Raw genomic sequence first — 17,935 nt, 5'->3', positions numbered from 1 at the left:
CCGCACCAAACAGTTACTTTTGTGGATTCAGTAGTTTTTCCAATATTACTAGTTGATTTTCTTCACACCAGATTCAACAATTTTGTTTGTTTACATACCCACAAATTTTAAAATGAGCTTCATCACTAAGATCACTTTGTTAAAAAAATCATCAATTCCTTCTTTTGCTACAAGAGCCTAATTAACATTTACATGATGTAATCCATGATCACTAGGCAATAATTGTTGTGTTAACTGTATTTTGTAAGCTTTTTGGTGAAGACCCTTATGCAATATATTACTGTGAATGAATTTATGTGTTCTTCACTAATGCTTTCACTGACAACAGCAATATTTTCTAGAAAACAACCACTATGACTGTAAATTTTATTCTTCCAACTTCTGTATAATTTTCACTAAATTTCAAATATTTGTTAACAATTAAGACACATTATTCAATCACATATTTCTCCATATTTACTAACCACAATGTTTATACTTGACAGCTGTTAATAAATAGAAACCATTTTAGTACACATTTAAAAAAGTTAATTCAAGTTTGAACACCCTGTATTATAAAAAGAAAACAATCCTGAAATACAAACAAGCTACTCAAAATTTGCTTCATTTAGACCAAAATGGTGCATTTTGTCAGGTGCAAGTGTTACACATTCTATTTGTTAATTATTGATAAGGCCTATAAGGATCTACTTTCAAAAACTCTTTGCTTGTAAAAATGCATACTTGCACAGTGTTATGATTGTCAAAGTAACGATCCCTTCTGCAGGACAGACATTACCACAATGTGCACAAAATATTTAAACTAATCTTAACCATACTGAGTATAAAATTTCTCTGTTTAAATTAGCTTTTATAAAGCTTTTATAAACTATGCCAATAATTAATAAATGCTTTTATAATCTATACCAACTAGAGAGTGAATTGGGTCTTAAAGCTGAATGAAACCTTTTTTATGTCCACACAAAAAGTAATTATGAGATGGGATTGGCAGAAATGTTTTGAGATATTGAGCCCAAAAGTTGAAACATAAACTGGCTGTTTTATTAACTTGTAAGCATGTTCCCTTTATATTTTAGTATAAAAAGTTTATTTAATTCCGCATCAAAAAAGCATTATAAATGTTTATCTTCATACTTTTGCCATTGCTATTCCTTATTTTATTTTTAAAAATGCTTTTTTTTTTAATTTCACCGGTTTATTTTAGGAAACCAGGTCAATTTTAAAATATATCAGATATTATGTCAACCGCTCAACATTTTTAGCTTAAATTTTGCATCCAAATTTTTTTTTATAAATAGGAATCATATATATTCTTATGTAGAAATCATATGTATTCATATGTAGGGATCATTTGCATTCATAGATGAAAGAAAATAGGAAGACACATGGTTCAATGGACTGGGTGATTAGATGTGGTGATTGATGAGATATAATGTGTATTTATATTTTGATGTATTTTGATAACTTAATGTATATTTTCATGTTAATACAGATTCATTTAATATACTAAATACATCTGTATTAACATCAAAACAATAAAAAATTTGCCCTAGTTATATGTTACTTTATATAACAATTTAATTAGTAAACCGATCCCACCATGCCTATAATAATATAGAATTTAACTGGTGTATTTGTAATCTTTTAAGTGATTTGACGTCAAAGTAAAACTTGTATAACACTATGTAAAACTGACCACTTGCTCCTCATCAGAGTCATCATCATCAGGATTGTATGCTTCAGCACAAACAGATTTTCGTCTATCATAGCGATGTTGTGGAGGTTCTATGAAAAAAATCTCAATCTTTATATTTATATATTTCTTTCTTTTTATTTTTTTTTCATCATCAAAATACATAAATTTTTTATTAATAAAAAACTCTCAATATTTCTGTAAAACTATCTGGTGTGTAAATAAAAATGTATATATAAAAATCTGATACATAAACACAATTTAAAAAAAAAAGATAAAAACACTTATAAGTTTTTTAAAATCAATTTAAATTAAAATCAGTTGTTTTACGATTTAAAACCAAAAAAAATTCTTGACAAATTGTTAATTAATATTTGACATATTGTTAATTAATGACATATTGTTGACATGACATGACATATTGTTAATTAATAATTATTTTTTTTTAATTTTATATTTTAATTTCAAATTATAATTCACCTTCTTAAGAGTCACTACAGTCAAGGTTGTTTTTTGTAACAATATGTACTCCTGTACCTATTAGGCTCTTGCTTAACAATATTGATGAACTAGTCAATGTTTAACTAAAAAAAACTCAAGGTAAAAACTTGTTTTTTCAACATCAAGATATTTTATTATCTTATTAACTGAAGCAAAGATAAATATTAGAGTTGAAAGGGATGGATTATGGACTTGTAAGTCTATATTTTGCCACCTTGCAATCTCTAACACACTGCAAGGTTCAACAAATGTTCAACTCTAGACAAGGTCTAAAAGCTCATTGTAACCTAATGCACCTCTTTTTCTTTTCTACAAATACTATAAAGTCACTGCTCAATGGAGTAAACATCTCTAGTTCCATCAATCAAAACTCAATTTTGCTTTCCTCACCATTCAGTAAAATTGCATACTTTTACTGTATCTGTCCCTTTATGCACTAAAAACTTTTGTCTAGTCTTTTTCCCTGCACTTTAATGCTTTACTACTCTTTACATCTTTATGCTTTTCTGACTTGTACACCACTTCATAATTTTCAAGACTCGTATTCACCGCTTCATAAATTTTAAGGTCAAAGCCTAAATTTAAAATAAACTTAAAATTTAAAACATTTTTTCTTTTCAAAGACAAGGACAAAAAAGAAAATTTTTTGTCCTTGGCTTTGAAACTTTTTGTTTTTGTTTTGAAATTTATCAATAAAAAAAAATGTCAAACTTGTTTATTGATAAACAAATTTAAAAAATTAGTATATTAATATTTTTGCTGAGACTGATGGCAAATGCTTATTTAATTGATAAAAACGCTTTTTTATTTTTTCTTTCTACAGATTTTTTTTAAAACTTATGTAATTACATAATTCTATCCAAATAAAGTTATAATTGGAAATTACAATTTATTATGTAATTATAATACAAATCCCATTAAAATGACACACAAGCAGATTAGTAGTTTGTAAAAGATAAAAATTCCCATTAGTAAAAAGATAAAAGAAAAAAAAACTTCATGTTATATAATAACAATAATTTTTTAAATAGGAAAAAAACCCAGATAATTAAGCTATTTTAAGCATTAAAAATAAAACAAAATTTCAGAATAGTTGAAATGTTAGTTTACTAACATTTTTTAGTAAACTAACATTTCAAGTATATGTTTTAATTCATTTTTTTAAAAAAATGAATTAAAACAAACTTTTTTATGTTTCAAGCTAATAAACAATAATGAATAAAATAAATTTTTTATATAGTCTTTTATAATACATGGTACATGTTTCTGGATAATTTTGGGACACCGAATCAATAATTATATTAATCTTACTAAAATGTCTCTGTGCAGTTATTTGTTATGTTTTAATTATGTATTAATTTTTTCTGTGTTAATGACAAAGTTTTAAGTTGTTTTAAAACATTTTATACATGTAGCTTTGCATACAGAAAGTGTTTACAAAAATTATACATGATAGTTAAATAGATCCACAGAAATGAAACTTTTAATACAAGATTTATATCCTTGAAATGATGTTTAAAAGTATCTGCTTCTACAACACTGATATTCTTGTGGCAATGATCAAACACAAATTTATGGAGCAACAAAAATATCATCTGAATTCATTATGTATTTTAGTAAAATAGGATTGTAATATAGTATGAGACAACACTAGCTTTGTTTTTATAGGTGAATGTTAAAATCTGGTCAAAACTGAGTTTATATACATTTAAAGCACTAAATAAATACAGAAATGGTTTGGAAAAAACAGTTCTACCCAAATACTAAAATTTTATAAACAAAATGCTTGAAATTTAAAAAACCTTTAAATAAAAATGAACACTAAGGTAGTGGTAGTGATGTAGTGGCAGAGTGCATATTTTTTAAACAAGAAGTACTTATTTCATACCCACTATTTACATGGTAGTACCCAGCTTAACTTGCTACTCAGTACAGCAAACTTGTTTTTAAAGAGTAACAATTCAAATTTATAGGGTTAAGAGAGAATTACAATATTTGTTTATCTGATTACTTAAAAATAATAATTGTATGAATAATATTTACACTAATTGTACTTACACTAATATTTACACTAATTGTATAAATAATATTTATATATATTTGTTTTACAAATATATAATATTTGTAAAATATACAATATGAAAAACTTTTACAGAGTATCTACTCTGCAAAAGATAAGAAGTTAAGATGGTTTATATTTGTAACTACTTCACATTTTTAAGTATAAAAAAATATTATTTGAATCTTTTTTAAAAGCCTTTTTGATAAACTATTTGATCTTTCCTTTTATATATATTACATCTCTTTAAAATTTTAAACATTTTAAAATTTATTTTAAACACAAACTTTGTTTTAGATTTTCAATATCTTTTTGAATACTATCTGCATGTTGTAAAAGTAAGAACACAATGACCTTAGACATTACCTGCAAAAATGTAAGTATCTATAAACTGCATATAGATTAAGTAATAATCAAAAAACTATAAAGGTATAAAAGATAACTTCTCCAAAGAATTTCACAATGAATAAAATATTATAAAGAAATTATTGAAAAATTTAATAAAACAAAAGCAAAATTAACTAAATCCTGAAAATTTTCTTTCATTTTAGTTAGGACTATAGACTATAGTCAACAAACAATTTTTAAGGTAGTCTTTTGTTGGAATTTTATAATCTATTTTTTGCACAATTTTTTAAAAATTAACAGTCAGTAAACTAAAGTTATCTAAATAAAAAACATACCCGGTTCTTCATCATCGCTGCTAAAACTTTCTAAAAATTTAACACCTTTGCTGGTACTCTTTTTATCGCCATATTGTTTCTTTTCTTCTTTTAACTTAGTAAAATAATTAGCTGCAAAATCAACAAGATCTGTTGGTTTTTCTTTAAGAACAAGAACAGTAAAATCTTGCATAAGTTCTGTTAAACCTGGTGGTATTTGAAAGTCCATTCTTTTACACTTTTATAGTAAGTGTCATATATTTACTTAATGTATAATATAAATTATTTATAACTCTATGCTTGAAAAGCTAAAACTGCCTTTAATTTGCAGCTAGACGTTAAATCTATATTTGATGGCTATGTGTAGCAACAATCTTAATTAAATATATTATCTCAAAATTTCAGAAACCCATAGTTATCATTGCTTATTTTCAAAAGTAAATAGTTTTTTATTGATATGCACCTGCCCGAAAAGCCTGCTATTGCTTGCTAATAAAATAAACTTGATGAATGAAATGTTTTTTTTTCCGTAATATTAAGATGCCATCTACTTTTTTAAACTTTGGCGCATGCGTACTTTGTGTGAAGTTTAAAATACGATTAATGGGGAGGGATTAAATCAAAAATCTTCCGACAAATTTTTTTATTTAACGCAGATCGATTATAATCTTAAACATAAAAAAAAAAAAAAAAATCAATTTAATAAACGACTAAGCAGTCTTTAAAAAAACATGCATAGTACTAATATTTGTATAAAACTTATGTTAAGTTTTCTGTGTATTGTCACTTAAGTAACTTTTTTTAATGGATTATCTAGATAGACATTTTCAGTCTTTAAAACATTTTCAACCATAACGCGGAGAGTAAAACGATAAAAAAAACTTAAATGTCTCAGTTAATTATTTTCGGAAATGATTTCTTTTTAAAATATATAATAAACGACTGATTATCAATAATTATTTGCCATTCAAAGAAAAAAAAAATGTTTTCGATAATTTTGATCATTTAAAACAATTTTTAAAGTAAAAAAAGGAAAATTTTTAGATTTTTATTTCAAATTTTTTACAACATTTTTATAGCAAGAAATAAACTGGCCACGATAACAACCTCTTTAAACAATAGCTTTAATTGGAAAATTAAAGCAGTAAAATGTACGGTAAACCAGGAAAGTGTACGTTATGAACCAAGATTTGCCAAAATAAATTTGATCTTAAAAAATTGTCAAAGAAATTACGTCAACATTTAAAAATATTTATTCTATAGTATAAACAATATTAAATTGGGTAAATAAATAGCATTAAAATACGAAACTTTCCAATAACATGAAATTATATTGTTTAACAACCCGTTTTTGAAAAATGATATAAACCAAAAATACTGTAAAGTTTTGTTAGGTTAAAAATTACCCGCAATTTAAAAAACGTATAAAGTTGTTTTAAACATTTTTTGACCTAAAGTTGTGACATTGTTGCGTGACTATACAGCATGGACTAAACAGTGCGGCTAATTCGTTATTATGTTGCACTTATTCATGTTGAACATCACGTATAAATTAAACATATTTACAAACATATGTTTAAATTGAAAAGATCTTATGATTAAAAAATTGCTCTCTTAAAATATACGCTGATAACATCGACGCAGACTACAATATTAAAAAATTTATTTTCATTAAATACAAAAAACAATTATAAAAATATCTTACATTAATCATTTATTAAAGATTTGAATTTGCTCTAAAAAATCACAAAACTTGGTTTTTATTTATTTCGTTTTGTTTGATATCGGTAAAAAAAAAGTACAAAGCACTTGAAAAAAGCAAGATTTTAATAAGTTAAACTGATCATAACAATTTAATCTTAATAAAATGTTATTTAAAAATGAGTACATTCACACAAAATATCGGACGCAACGGAACAGTTCAAAAGTTCTTCGCAAGTTTTTTATTACCTTTTTGATTTCTATTTACAATTTTTTCCTTTAATTTAAAGGAAATTTTTCCTTTAATTTAAAGGAAAAAACTCCTAATTTTTTCCTTTAATTTAAAGGAAAAAACATTGTAAATACTTCGCACAAAATTTAACTACCTTAAGTATTTATATTACTTAAAAAATTAATAATTTTTTTTTCTTTTTGTTTTCCCTCTTTTATAGAGAACCTCTTAGCATGCGGAGAAACATATTTAAGATAACTTAATTAAAAAAACGTCATTTTTAAAGGTTTACAAAAAAAAGGTAGGAAATGTTTTAACCATTTTCTCATTAACATATATTGAATTTTGATTAGTTATTGCAAATATTCTTAATTAAACGAAGAAAACATAATAAAAATGAAATGCCAATATTTGCATTATATGAACATTTTTCAATTAACATTTTGTAATACGCAAATAATGTCATAGAGGCGGGAGAGGAAACACAGGAAACGGACAGTGTTAAAGATTAAGCGATTGTAAAATGTCGCGAAAGTAGAACGAAGATAAAAAAATAATTTAAAAAAAATATTACGTCAATTCTTAGGTACAATAAAAACTTATTACCAAGATAATACATAACAGCACCTTAATAACATTTAAGGCCGATTCAATGAATAAAACAAAGGTAGGAAGGAGGGGGGCGAATTCTCAAAAACTGTTGACTGCTTTCTTAAAAAAAAAAGAAAGGAAGAAGTTTCTCTAAAATAAAAACCAACTGACTGAAATTTGTCAAATACTCACTACCCGACTACATTGCTTTCTTAGGGGAAGGGGGAGGACATCCCATCCTTTCGAACCCCTTCCTTGTAAATTTGCCCTTAATAACAAAATGACTCATAATGACGTATTATAATATGTCATTATATCAACTAATGTTAATTTCAGTTAAATAGGACGTTGAAAGAGAAAGTGGAGAGTTAATAAGTTAATATCTAATTGCATTCCGAAAAAAACTTTTCCAATCCTTCAAGGTAGTTTTGTCAATTCGCCATAGAAATGTCAAAATCATGGCAGTCAATTAAAACAAATTTGAATAATAACAAATATAAATATAATATAACTGTATACGATAACAATAACATGTTTAAATATAATAATAAATATAAATATAATATAATAATAACATTAAAAACAACAATGGTAATAACAATAACATTAATAGTAACAATAACAATAACAACATAAATAAATACGATATAATAATAACAATAAATATAAATAAATAAAATTTATTTTGTATGGTTTAAATGTATTATACATTAAAACTTTTCATGATAGCAAGAATACATTGGTGGAGTATTTTTTTTTTTACATTAGCAACTTTTTTTTATTCATAAAATTGAAGTTGACCAATATTCAGCCAATATTACAATTGTTTCACGGAAGGTTATTTTTTTCTCATAAACCGCTCAAATATGAGTAAGTTAATTTCAAATTTGCTGTTCAAAGATGAATTTATTTTAGATTGGAAACATATTTTTATGGGATTTTTATTTCAATAGAATAACATTTTGTTCTTTAAATAATTAAAAAAAAAGTAGAGAGATATATATAATAATTATTTTTTTAAATTAATTTTACAAGAAAGTATTTGATAGGATTTAAATTTCTTCGACTTAAGTCGGCCACAATTCTAATTAATGAGAAGAAGAATAAAATGTTATTTCCTATTAAATGAGCAATAAAACAATTACATATAAGAAAAATATTAAAAAAAGAAAAGTAGATCTATTTATTTCTCAATATTGGAACCAGCAAGTTAACAATTTTAAGTGCAGATAAACTCAGTGTCTTGTTGATATTGTTGAAGTACATAGAATATCTGATTGCAAAATCGCGATCAGCATCAGGGGCGGATCCAGAATTTTTATGGACTGTAGCAAAAATGCCATAAGTAATTTTTTGTCTAAAAGGTCCTTGCTTTTCACATTTGCCGACAAGTCTAAATGTCCAAGTTTGCCGTCTGTTCTATATGATCTATATATGCCAATTTGCTGGTCTAAATGAGCTAAATTTGAAGACATAATTAACTAAAATTTATTGATAGGGTGTGGGGAGAGGTTATCACTCACCACTCGCGCCAGTCTTGGATGTTCAGTGGTTTATGATACATGAGGTCCTCTACCACTGCTTTCTTCCGTTTATTTAGAGCGGAAGGACGTTACTAGATTTACGCGACGTTAAAACCATCTAATTAAACTGAATACTTTTTAACGAAATGATAGTTTTCTTGTCTTTTATGACTTTTAATTATGACTAAAACCCTGACCGAACCCTAATCCTCAGTCGATGTATTTACATTTAGTTCTTGGTATTCCTATTGGGATTTCCTTAATAATACACAAAACATTATCATATAAATTTATCTATATATTTAAATCAACAAAATATTTGTACTTGTTAAAATGTTTTAGTCTGCAAAAAAATTGGAGGTTGATATTTGAATATGAAAACGACGAATTTAATCTAAATTTGTTTAAAATTCAACTTTTTTATTTAATTGAAGTTTGTTTTAAAACACATTATGCTTTATTTAATGGCTTACTTTATAAAATATCTGAAAATTAAAATAAATACTGTAATGATGTATATAAATTTATAAAAACAATTTATAAATATTTTCATATTTTTAATAATAAACTTAATTACTTCATTACAATAAACTTTTTTGTCAATTAAAGAAAAAAAAAACAGGTTTCAAATCAAATAAAATGGAACTTAAGTAACTAAACTTTTTCAATAAAAATATTTTGCTTTAAATAAATAAGAAATGCTTTTAAAATTTAAAAACAGCAAACTTCATGCATATTACAATTAACAACGATACAATTAATAAATCTCAGCAAATATTAAAAACAAAAGTGTCAATAAATAAATGTCAACCTAACAAGACAAACTTAATATGGTTGTTCTTTGTTTAAATCAACATAGTTCTTTGATTTTGGTGTAGAAAGTTTTTAGTGGTTTTTTATAAATTAATATAGAAAAGTATATTTTGATGATAGCACTCAATTTTAATTAAGTAATGCGTTAAAGCATAAAAGTATTGAATATGGAAGTCAAACAAACTTTATCTTTAATAAAATTAAAGAAAAGCCATTGAACAGTATTGTCTAAAGAACTTTTTAATCCACCTATTTCAAATGATTTTGGATATTGACCAAAGTTTAAAAAAATAAATTACTGGCCAAAATTTCACATTCGTTAAGCAAATCATAATTTCAAAATACATATTAATATAAACAAGAGACTTCTTTGGTTTTAAAGAACACCGAAAAAATATGTCTAAAGATTTTTTTTAAATATCTAAATTCTGTATCAAGTAGTTCGGTAACAAATTTTCCTAACATAATATACTTGTAACAAAAATGTTTCTCTTGATAGCGTTTTAATCAGGTAGACTATTTCCTCACGTGTATAATTTGTGAAATGTCTTGTGATATGTGTTGATATTTTATGCCTATTTTCTGATTTGTTTCATGCAGAGTGCTGTATCGCAAAAATCCAAAACAACCTTTCTTTGTTTATCATTTAGATCTCTGAGGAAGCTTTTTGATCATTATTAAACCTAAAATATATGCCCACACTTTTTAGATTAAAAGTTTTCCATTATGTGACAGCAAGTTTAATAAAATTGCCAGTCTTCTTAAAGTTTGAGATAGTAGAAGTTTCAGGGTGATTAAGAAGAACATTGTAAGTATTATCAGAGAAAAACGTTTTGCTTTCTGAGTCCATTATTTTGTATGTTTTTGATAATGTGGACAAAAGTCAAACAACAAAAGAGTTCTTCTGTAGTTTACCAAAGTTTTTCATAAAATGTTAGAGTTAAATCTTTATCACATATAACTGCCTTTGCTTTGCTATTTGACTATCTTACTGATTCTAAAGTTAAATGAGTTTGATCACATAAAAAATTAGGAATTTATTTGTTTGCAGATTTCCACAACATTTTGAAAAAAAAATTAGGGCCATCAAACATAACTTGTATTATAAGTTATCATAACATCTTAAAAGCATTTCGAAAGAGAATTTATACCATTTGTTTTCCAAAAACAGCAAAATTCTGTTAAATATCAACAGGAGAGTTGATATTTAACAGAATTTCTGTATTTGCTACACTTTTTTTTTTTTTGCTGCAGGTTCTTGCTTGATGACTTTTAGTCACTACGTAAGACCTCCTCGTTAATAAAAAGATTGCATTTAAATAGCGTCAACATATAATGAATTATCGGGGGTATGTATAGAGTTGTCTCAAAATATGATAAATTGACTTTTGCTACAGTTGCTACAGTCAATTTGCCTTTTTTTTTAACAATTTAAGTTGATCGCTCCGAAACGTTTGACACTCTTTCAAAATTTTATGGGCATGTAAGACAAAACCCGTTAAAAACATGGGCTTTTCATTGAAGCATTTCATTTTTACGAATGAAATATTTTCGTAACATAGTCAACTTGGCTCAGCTACAATTTTGAATAAACTTTTAAAGTGTCGCATTTTGGCGACTTGTAACCTTCATATCTTATTTAAATTATTACTCTCTTTTGCACGAAAAAAAAAATGAGCTGACTGTGGCAATTTCAAAACAGGTGCTACAGCCTGGATCCGCTCCTGAGCATAACTTGTTTTTACATTGAACTATCAAATCATAGAAACCTGAGTTGTATTTTCTACATTTAGGCAACTTTTGCTGCCTACTTGGTATGTTTGCATTTGTGTTGCCTACTTGCAATGGCGGATCCAGGAATATTTGGTGGGGGCGAGAGGATGTTGCAACATTTTTGTACTTTGTATCACAATTGCGTCTCCTAAATTAAAAATAAAAAGAAGATCCTTTACTTCTAAAATATTTTAGAACTTTTAGACTTTCAGATTCTGGTGGGGGAATGGAGGTGCAGATCCCATCCCCCCATCCCTCACTTCTCGAATCCGTCGTTGCCTACATGGTATGTTTGCATGGTCTGAGTAGTCTATTTTACATTTTGTTGTTTTTATTTTATATATATATATATATATATATATATATATATATATATATATATATATATATATATATATATATATATATATATATATATATATATATATATATATATATATATATATATATATATATATATATATATATATGTATATATATAATATATATATATAAATTTTTGAAATGTTTATCAGAGGTTTTAATTTGTTGAAGAAATGTTTTCGTTGCATATTTATTCATTGCAGAAAACCAATTTCAGTAGTAAATACAATTCAACTAAAATACTTGACATTGGTGTTGTGGATATTGATAAAATTGAAAATGAGTTTTATGCAGTGTTTCCATTATTGTCCATTTTGATATGTTCTGTTTTTTCAAATACACTGACTACGTGTTTACGAAGAATTCGTGTCTACAAAGCATTCGTGTGCACGAAGCCATTTTAATATAAAACTATTATTAAACTTGAAAAATTTCATTAATATTTTTGCACTTCGATATTTCATATTATGTTTTTAATACTCTTTTTTAGTTATCTTTTTTACGACTTGAATGCGCAATAAAGACCAATTGTATATTGTTCTTCCTCATTATGCAATGAGGCAGACCGCTTGAATGCTGTTTCCTTTATACATTTCAATAACACATAAGTGCTTTGACCATCTAATACAAGAATATGTTTTTCATCAGTTGCTTTAATTGTGGGAATAAATAGCCATTCTAATCATTCAGTAAATTGCAATTTCTCCAATCAGTCAAAAATCTCGTTTTATATATACTGTGTTATTTGGACCATCATTGTGGTATGAATAATTTAAATATCTTTTTGCTTTAAAAACGATGAAAGACGGTAAGTAAAACTTGATGGACTGACGCAGCTGTTTAAGGTAAAAAAAAAAAAAAATTCATTGTTTTCTGCAAGTTTGAGAGCGCGCTTTGCACTATATTGGCATAAATTTAAACTTATCCTTAATTACCACTAAAAACAAACTTTTGCAGTTTCAAGTAGGTAAAACTTTTAAGTGACCGATTTCGGTTTTATCGGTTTCATGCAGTTATTAAAATAGCTAATTTCATCTAAAGTGCAAGATGACGCACTTTTTAATGCGATGCTATCTGCTTTGCGTAATGATCCATCATGCTTACATCTCTCTTTAAAATCATGCCACCGCTGTAGTCAAGGTTTTCCATTTTTGAAAAAATGCTCTTGTTTGTGCTTTTTAAATAGTGTTGAACAGTTAAAAAAATTTCGGTTTGTGTCGAATTTTGAAGTCAACCGCTGTAATATTGAATCGAATAAATAAACTTCTCAGTTTTAACTAATAAAACTATTGGCCTTCCGCTTCCAAGTTGTTCTGCATTTTTAATTTAATTTCTGTCAATCAATGTCAACTTCAATAAATTTAACTTAAATGCATATTTTCTTGATAATATTCCTTTCACTCGATGATGTTTCAAAGTATTTTTCGATATTTATTTTGCTGTAGTCGTTGTTTAGTATTTTATTGATACTGAAGATTTATTGATACATAGATTAATTTACACGAATAAGATTATTATTTGTAAATTATCAAAGAGAAACCGGGGGTTCATTTATAGAAGTTGAACTAAGTTTATAAAGTAAGTAAACAAAATCATTTGTTTAGTTATTTACCAGGGGCCGTATTCTCATCTCTCCGTTAAACTTAACGGAGCGTTATTCAAAAACTTATTATTAACTACATTAATAGAAAAATTCTTTAAAAATATAATTTTTTAAACATAAATGTTTTATTTTGTATTAGTTTTATTTAAACGAATTTATAGAAATTTTCGTCGTTTCTTTACTTAGAAATATTGTAATGAAATTTTAGACAAAGCTCCGTTAAGCTTAACGGAGAGTGAATGTGAATACGGCTGCAGAAGTAATTGAGGAAGTAAACACATTGATAATAATTATCAGTTATTTGATAAAAACAGAAAGTTATTTGATAAAAACTAAAAAAAATAATATTTCGTTGGTTAATGATTAACATTAAAACAATCTTTATTGTTTTTTCGACTATTATAAGATAAATAAATAATAATTAGTTGATAAAAAGATAATAAAAAAACTTAAATAATAACAAACAATAATAATTATTGTTTGTTATTATTTAATTTTTTTTATTATCTTTTTATCAACTAATTATTATTTATTTATCTTTTAATAGTCAACAATAAAGATTGCTTTATTGTTAAACATTAACCAACGAAATATTATTTTTTTTAGTTTTTATCAAACAACTTTCTATTTTACAATATTATTAAATAAAAACACTAATATCGTATTCAGAATCAAAACTTTTTATTTTTGAATCGGGTTTTTAAAACATTCAAAACAAGTCATTTTGTTAAAATTTCAAACTAACAAAATAATCTTTTTCACGTTCTGATAAAAAAACTTTTACTCTATATTTATTTGTTTTTACAACATATTTCCGAAGCCTTTTATTTAAATAAAGTTTTTTTTAAAGCTTTTTTTTTTTTACTTTTTTTTGAATAAAGCAAAAATTAACTTACTTAAACAATGACCAAAAATACTTTCTTTCTTTTTTTCTTAATATTCAATTTATATATAAACTAGATATTGAGAAAAAAACAACGTTTTGTAATAGTAGTAATAAACCAGTAAACATACGTGAGTCCAATGATGTCACTTTGTTGCCCGCTGTCTTATGCAGGAATGATCATTGGCATTAAAACAATATTGTTATAGCACTATAGTTTCAATGGAAATAATATTTCAAAAGAAAACCAAATTGTAAAAAGTATTATAATTATAAATATGACTGGTTATTATAAACTTAGTAATATGATTAGGAATCGTTATTTGCTGTTGAAACATTTTCTGTGATTTAATAAATTTAAAAAAATCTAAAGTTTACAATAAGTTACAACGTAACCGGTAGTAATATTAGTAGTAGATTTTCTGTTTATTGCTATTTCATTTATGTAAACAGTTAAATATATAAGGAATAATTAAAGGTTTTTAATTTACATTTTATTAGATTTTATTTTTAGCGTTGGTAAAGAGAGAGGCGGAGCTTACGTTAGCATTTACAGTTTTCATACTTTTTGCAATGTTTGATATCTTGCTTAAAAAACATTGAAAATTAATTAAATTAAATGTTTTGGTAATGCTATTGTTTATTGTTATAACATTTTTAAATGAGATAATTAAAAGAAAAAATTTGAAGGTTAAAACTTTTCTCGTCAAAATTAGACAATTGGTAATCCTATTTTAAGCTGGTACATACCCATTGGTTTTAATTTTTTTTTAGAAAAAATTAATTTTTTCAATGTTGATGTTTTTAATTTATAGAACATATTTAGGATTTAAAAAAAAGAAAAAGAATTATAAGTATATAAAAATGTGTTTTTTGACCATAACAGGTTTTTGAAGTCCTTAGCAACACCATAGCAACGCATAATCTAAAAAGAAAATTTAAACTTTTTCGAGCTTCTAAACAACAATATCCTGTATATACTACAGCTTCTTGTTTATTATGTACTTTATATTTAGGGGCATTTAATTAGCTCGTGCTTCTTTTTGTAATTTAACGAACTTTTAGTTTGTTTTTTGAGTTTTTCTGATAACGTCATTTTTTGTAAACAAGAAAATTTTAAAACATGATATTTTATTGGGACCATATTTGAAATACTTGAAATTTTCAGGGTGCTTTTTTTATTGTTTAACTTAAGTAATTAACCAGAACTACAAATATATATGGTGTCAAAGTATGTCTAATACCTTTTTTTTCTTGCCTTTTTTGTTAAATAATTTTATAAATTTATGAAAAATTACTTTTAAAATGTTCTACGCATTTCAATGCATGATTCTATGCATGATTTTAATGCATGATTCTACGCATGATTTCAATGCATGATTCTGATGATTGATGATTCTGGCTCATGACCTCTTCATATCTGTTACGAACATAAAGTAAATATTTCAAAACTAAAAGATTTATAGAAATAGCAATATCTTGTTTTAAAATATACCCACTTTAGCGTAATGTCTATGGAATAACGCTTTCAAAAGTTAGAATTCCTTATTTAATATAATATCAACATACTTGCTTCACCTTGTGTCATCGTTTTTTTAATTTAGTTTTGATTATTTTAAAGAAAATTTTTTGAACGAGGGTGTGCCACCTTAACTACGAAGTAATTGGCGGTGTACCACCTTAAATACGTTATTGTAAACTGTAAACACTAACACTTGGTTGTTAGAAATTCGTAAGCTAGATTTGCACCAGCTGGAATTTGTACCGGCTGGAATAGCGAACAAATTTTTATTTTTTATTTTAAACGCTAATAAATCGTTTACAGATCACTTTAAAAAAAAGTTTTTTAAATGTAAGCTGTTTTCACACAACTGTTTGAACCAAATGACTAATACGGGACTGATAAAACTTGCAAATTTTGCTTGAAAACCCAGATAACTAAAAATGACAAGAAACCTTTTAAGACTAATATATATACTTAACACCAAGACGGTATTACAAATAATATAATACACTTATTCTCACAAATAGACTTAAATCTACTTTTTTCTTTTACAACTTAATCTGTCAAATAAAAATGATAAGATATAACAAACAAAACTCTATAAGACTTTTTGTTGAAACAATCTCAAAAAACCAAATATATATATATATATATATATATATATATATATATATATATATATATATATATATATATATATATATATATATATATAATAACAACTAAGTATTTTTAAAAATAAAAAAAAAATAGTTTTAATAAACTACTTAGTAAAAAAATTCAATAACATCTGCCAACTTATTAAAAACTTGTTAAAAAAATATTTTAAACTATTTTATACCTGGTTCATCAGTGTCCGAATCTTGATCAGAGAAACCATTTGTAGTAGAGCGAATAACTTGCAGTGTAGCTGGTTTTCTTTTTGATTGAGTTATTTGTGTTATTATCGGACGAGGCATTGTTTTCACCTTATATTTTATCAATATATATTATAAAATAAATAAAAATAGATAGTTAATGTTAAATTAATTAGAAATTAATTAAATTTATTTTACTTAGGGTTACAACTTCTTTTCATGGTCGTCGCCTTATCCTGGTTAGTTGGTCAAAAATCTAACGTTTTCTTTGATTATAGATCTTTTCTTTCGATTAAAAGTTATCTACTGTTTTATTATTAAAAAGTTATTGAATGTATTTATTTCAATAATTAGTTCATTAAAAGAATTAAAAGCTAGCCATAATAAAAGGCTATGTATAATATATATATATATATATATATATATATATATATATATATATATATATATATATATATATATATATATATATATATATATATATATATATATATATACAACAATACTTCGAAAGGGCAGCTTTATAAAATTTTATTCATAAATTAACATATAGCCAACCTTAAACACACAGTCATCTGACGTAATAGTAGATAAAAATATATTAATAAAATATATATTATAAAAATCGATTTAAAATAAAACAATTAAATACATATTTGATCATTTTTTTTGTTTTTCTATTGTTGTGTCTGTTACATATATAAAACATCAGTAGACGCAAAAGCAAAGAGCAAAAGAATAGGAAAACATCAAGTGATACAAAGAAGCTCGCGAAAATAAGCGTACAAATTATGTGTTGGTTTCGGGCAAGTTATATAAGATTGCTGCAATCTAAATGTGAAATTTATAATTTTTCGTATTTTTTTTTTGTTTTTACTATGCATTTTAAAAACTTTTCAGACTTTTGCGTTTCTTATTCAGCATAAAAGTTGAAAGCTTAAATCAAATTTTACAAAAATTTTCATTGTGCTTTTGCTTTCAACTTTCTTTTGCTTTATTTCCCAAAAACTTATACGCTAAAATTAAAAAATAAAACTAACCGAAAATTGTTCTTTAGTTACACTTGTTAGAAACTTTGTACGAAAAGAAATTCATTAGAAAGTCTTAAATGTCGAAAGAAAATCGTGTCTATTATTATTTATACTAGGTATTATTAATATTGATAGTTATTATTAAT

General features: G+C 25.3%; 1 protein-coding gene and 1 long non-coding RNA gene across 5 annotated transcripts in view; one reads left to right on the top strand and one right to left on the bottom strand.

Moving 5' to 3' along the window:
• LOC136091211 (uncharacterized) overlaps window positions 1–17,935 on the top strand; it is a 42,183-nt gene that overhangs the window by 20,338 nt on the left and 3,910 nt on the right. Inside the window, exon 2 of the long non-coding RNA XR_010643785.1 lies at window positions 4,551–4,629. This is a non-coding gene — a long non-coding RNA (uncharacterized LOC136091211). The remainder of the gene's footprint in view (window positions 1–4,550; window positions 4,630–17,935) is intronic.
• The window catches only part of LOC100211215 (cAMP-dependent protein kinase type II regulatory subunit), a 40,241-nt gene that overhangs the window by 21,020 nt on the left and 1,286 nt on the right, over window positions 1–17,935 (bottom strand). For 2 of the 4 annotated variants that reach the window (XM_065818289.1, XM_065818291.1), the window contains 2 exons: window positions 16,743–16,869; window positions 1,697–1,785 (listed from right to left, as the gene is read on the bottom strand). In XM_065818289.1, the coding sequence (XP_065674361.1) occupies window positions 1,697–1,785; window positions 16,743–16,860 (207 nt within the window). In that variant the 5' untranslated portion in view covers window positions 16,861–16,869. Of the gene's footprint in view, window positions 1–1,696; window positions 1,786–4,936; window positions 5,486–16,742; window positions 16,870–16,956; window positions 17,078–17,935 lie in introns of those variants that run through there. The other 2 variants (XM_065818290.1, XM_065818288.1) reach the window with 2 other exon arrangements.

Source organism: Hydra vulgaris, chromosome 14 (genome assembly GCF_038396675.1).
Source record: "Hydra vulgaris chromosome 14, alternate assembly HydraT2T_AEP".
Classification (NCBI taxonomy): Eukaryota; Metazoa; Cnidaria; class Hydrozoa; order Anthoathecata; family Hydridae; genus Hydra; species Hydra vulgaris.
Note: the sequence above shows the minus strand (reverse complement) of the source record. Positions and strands in the feature narration are given on the sequence as shown.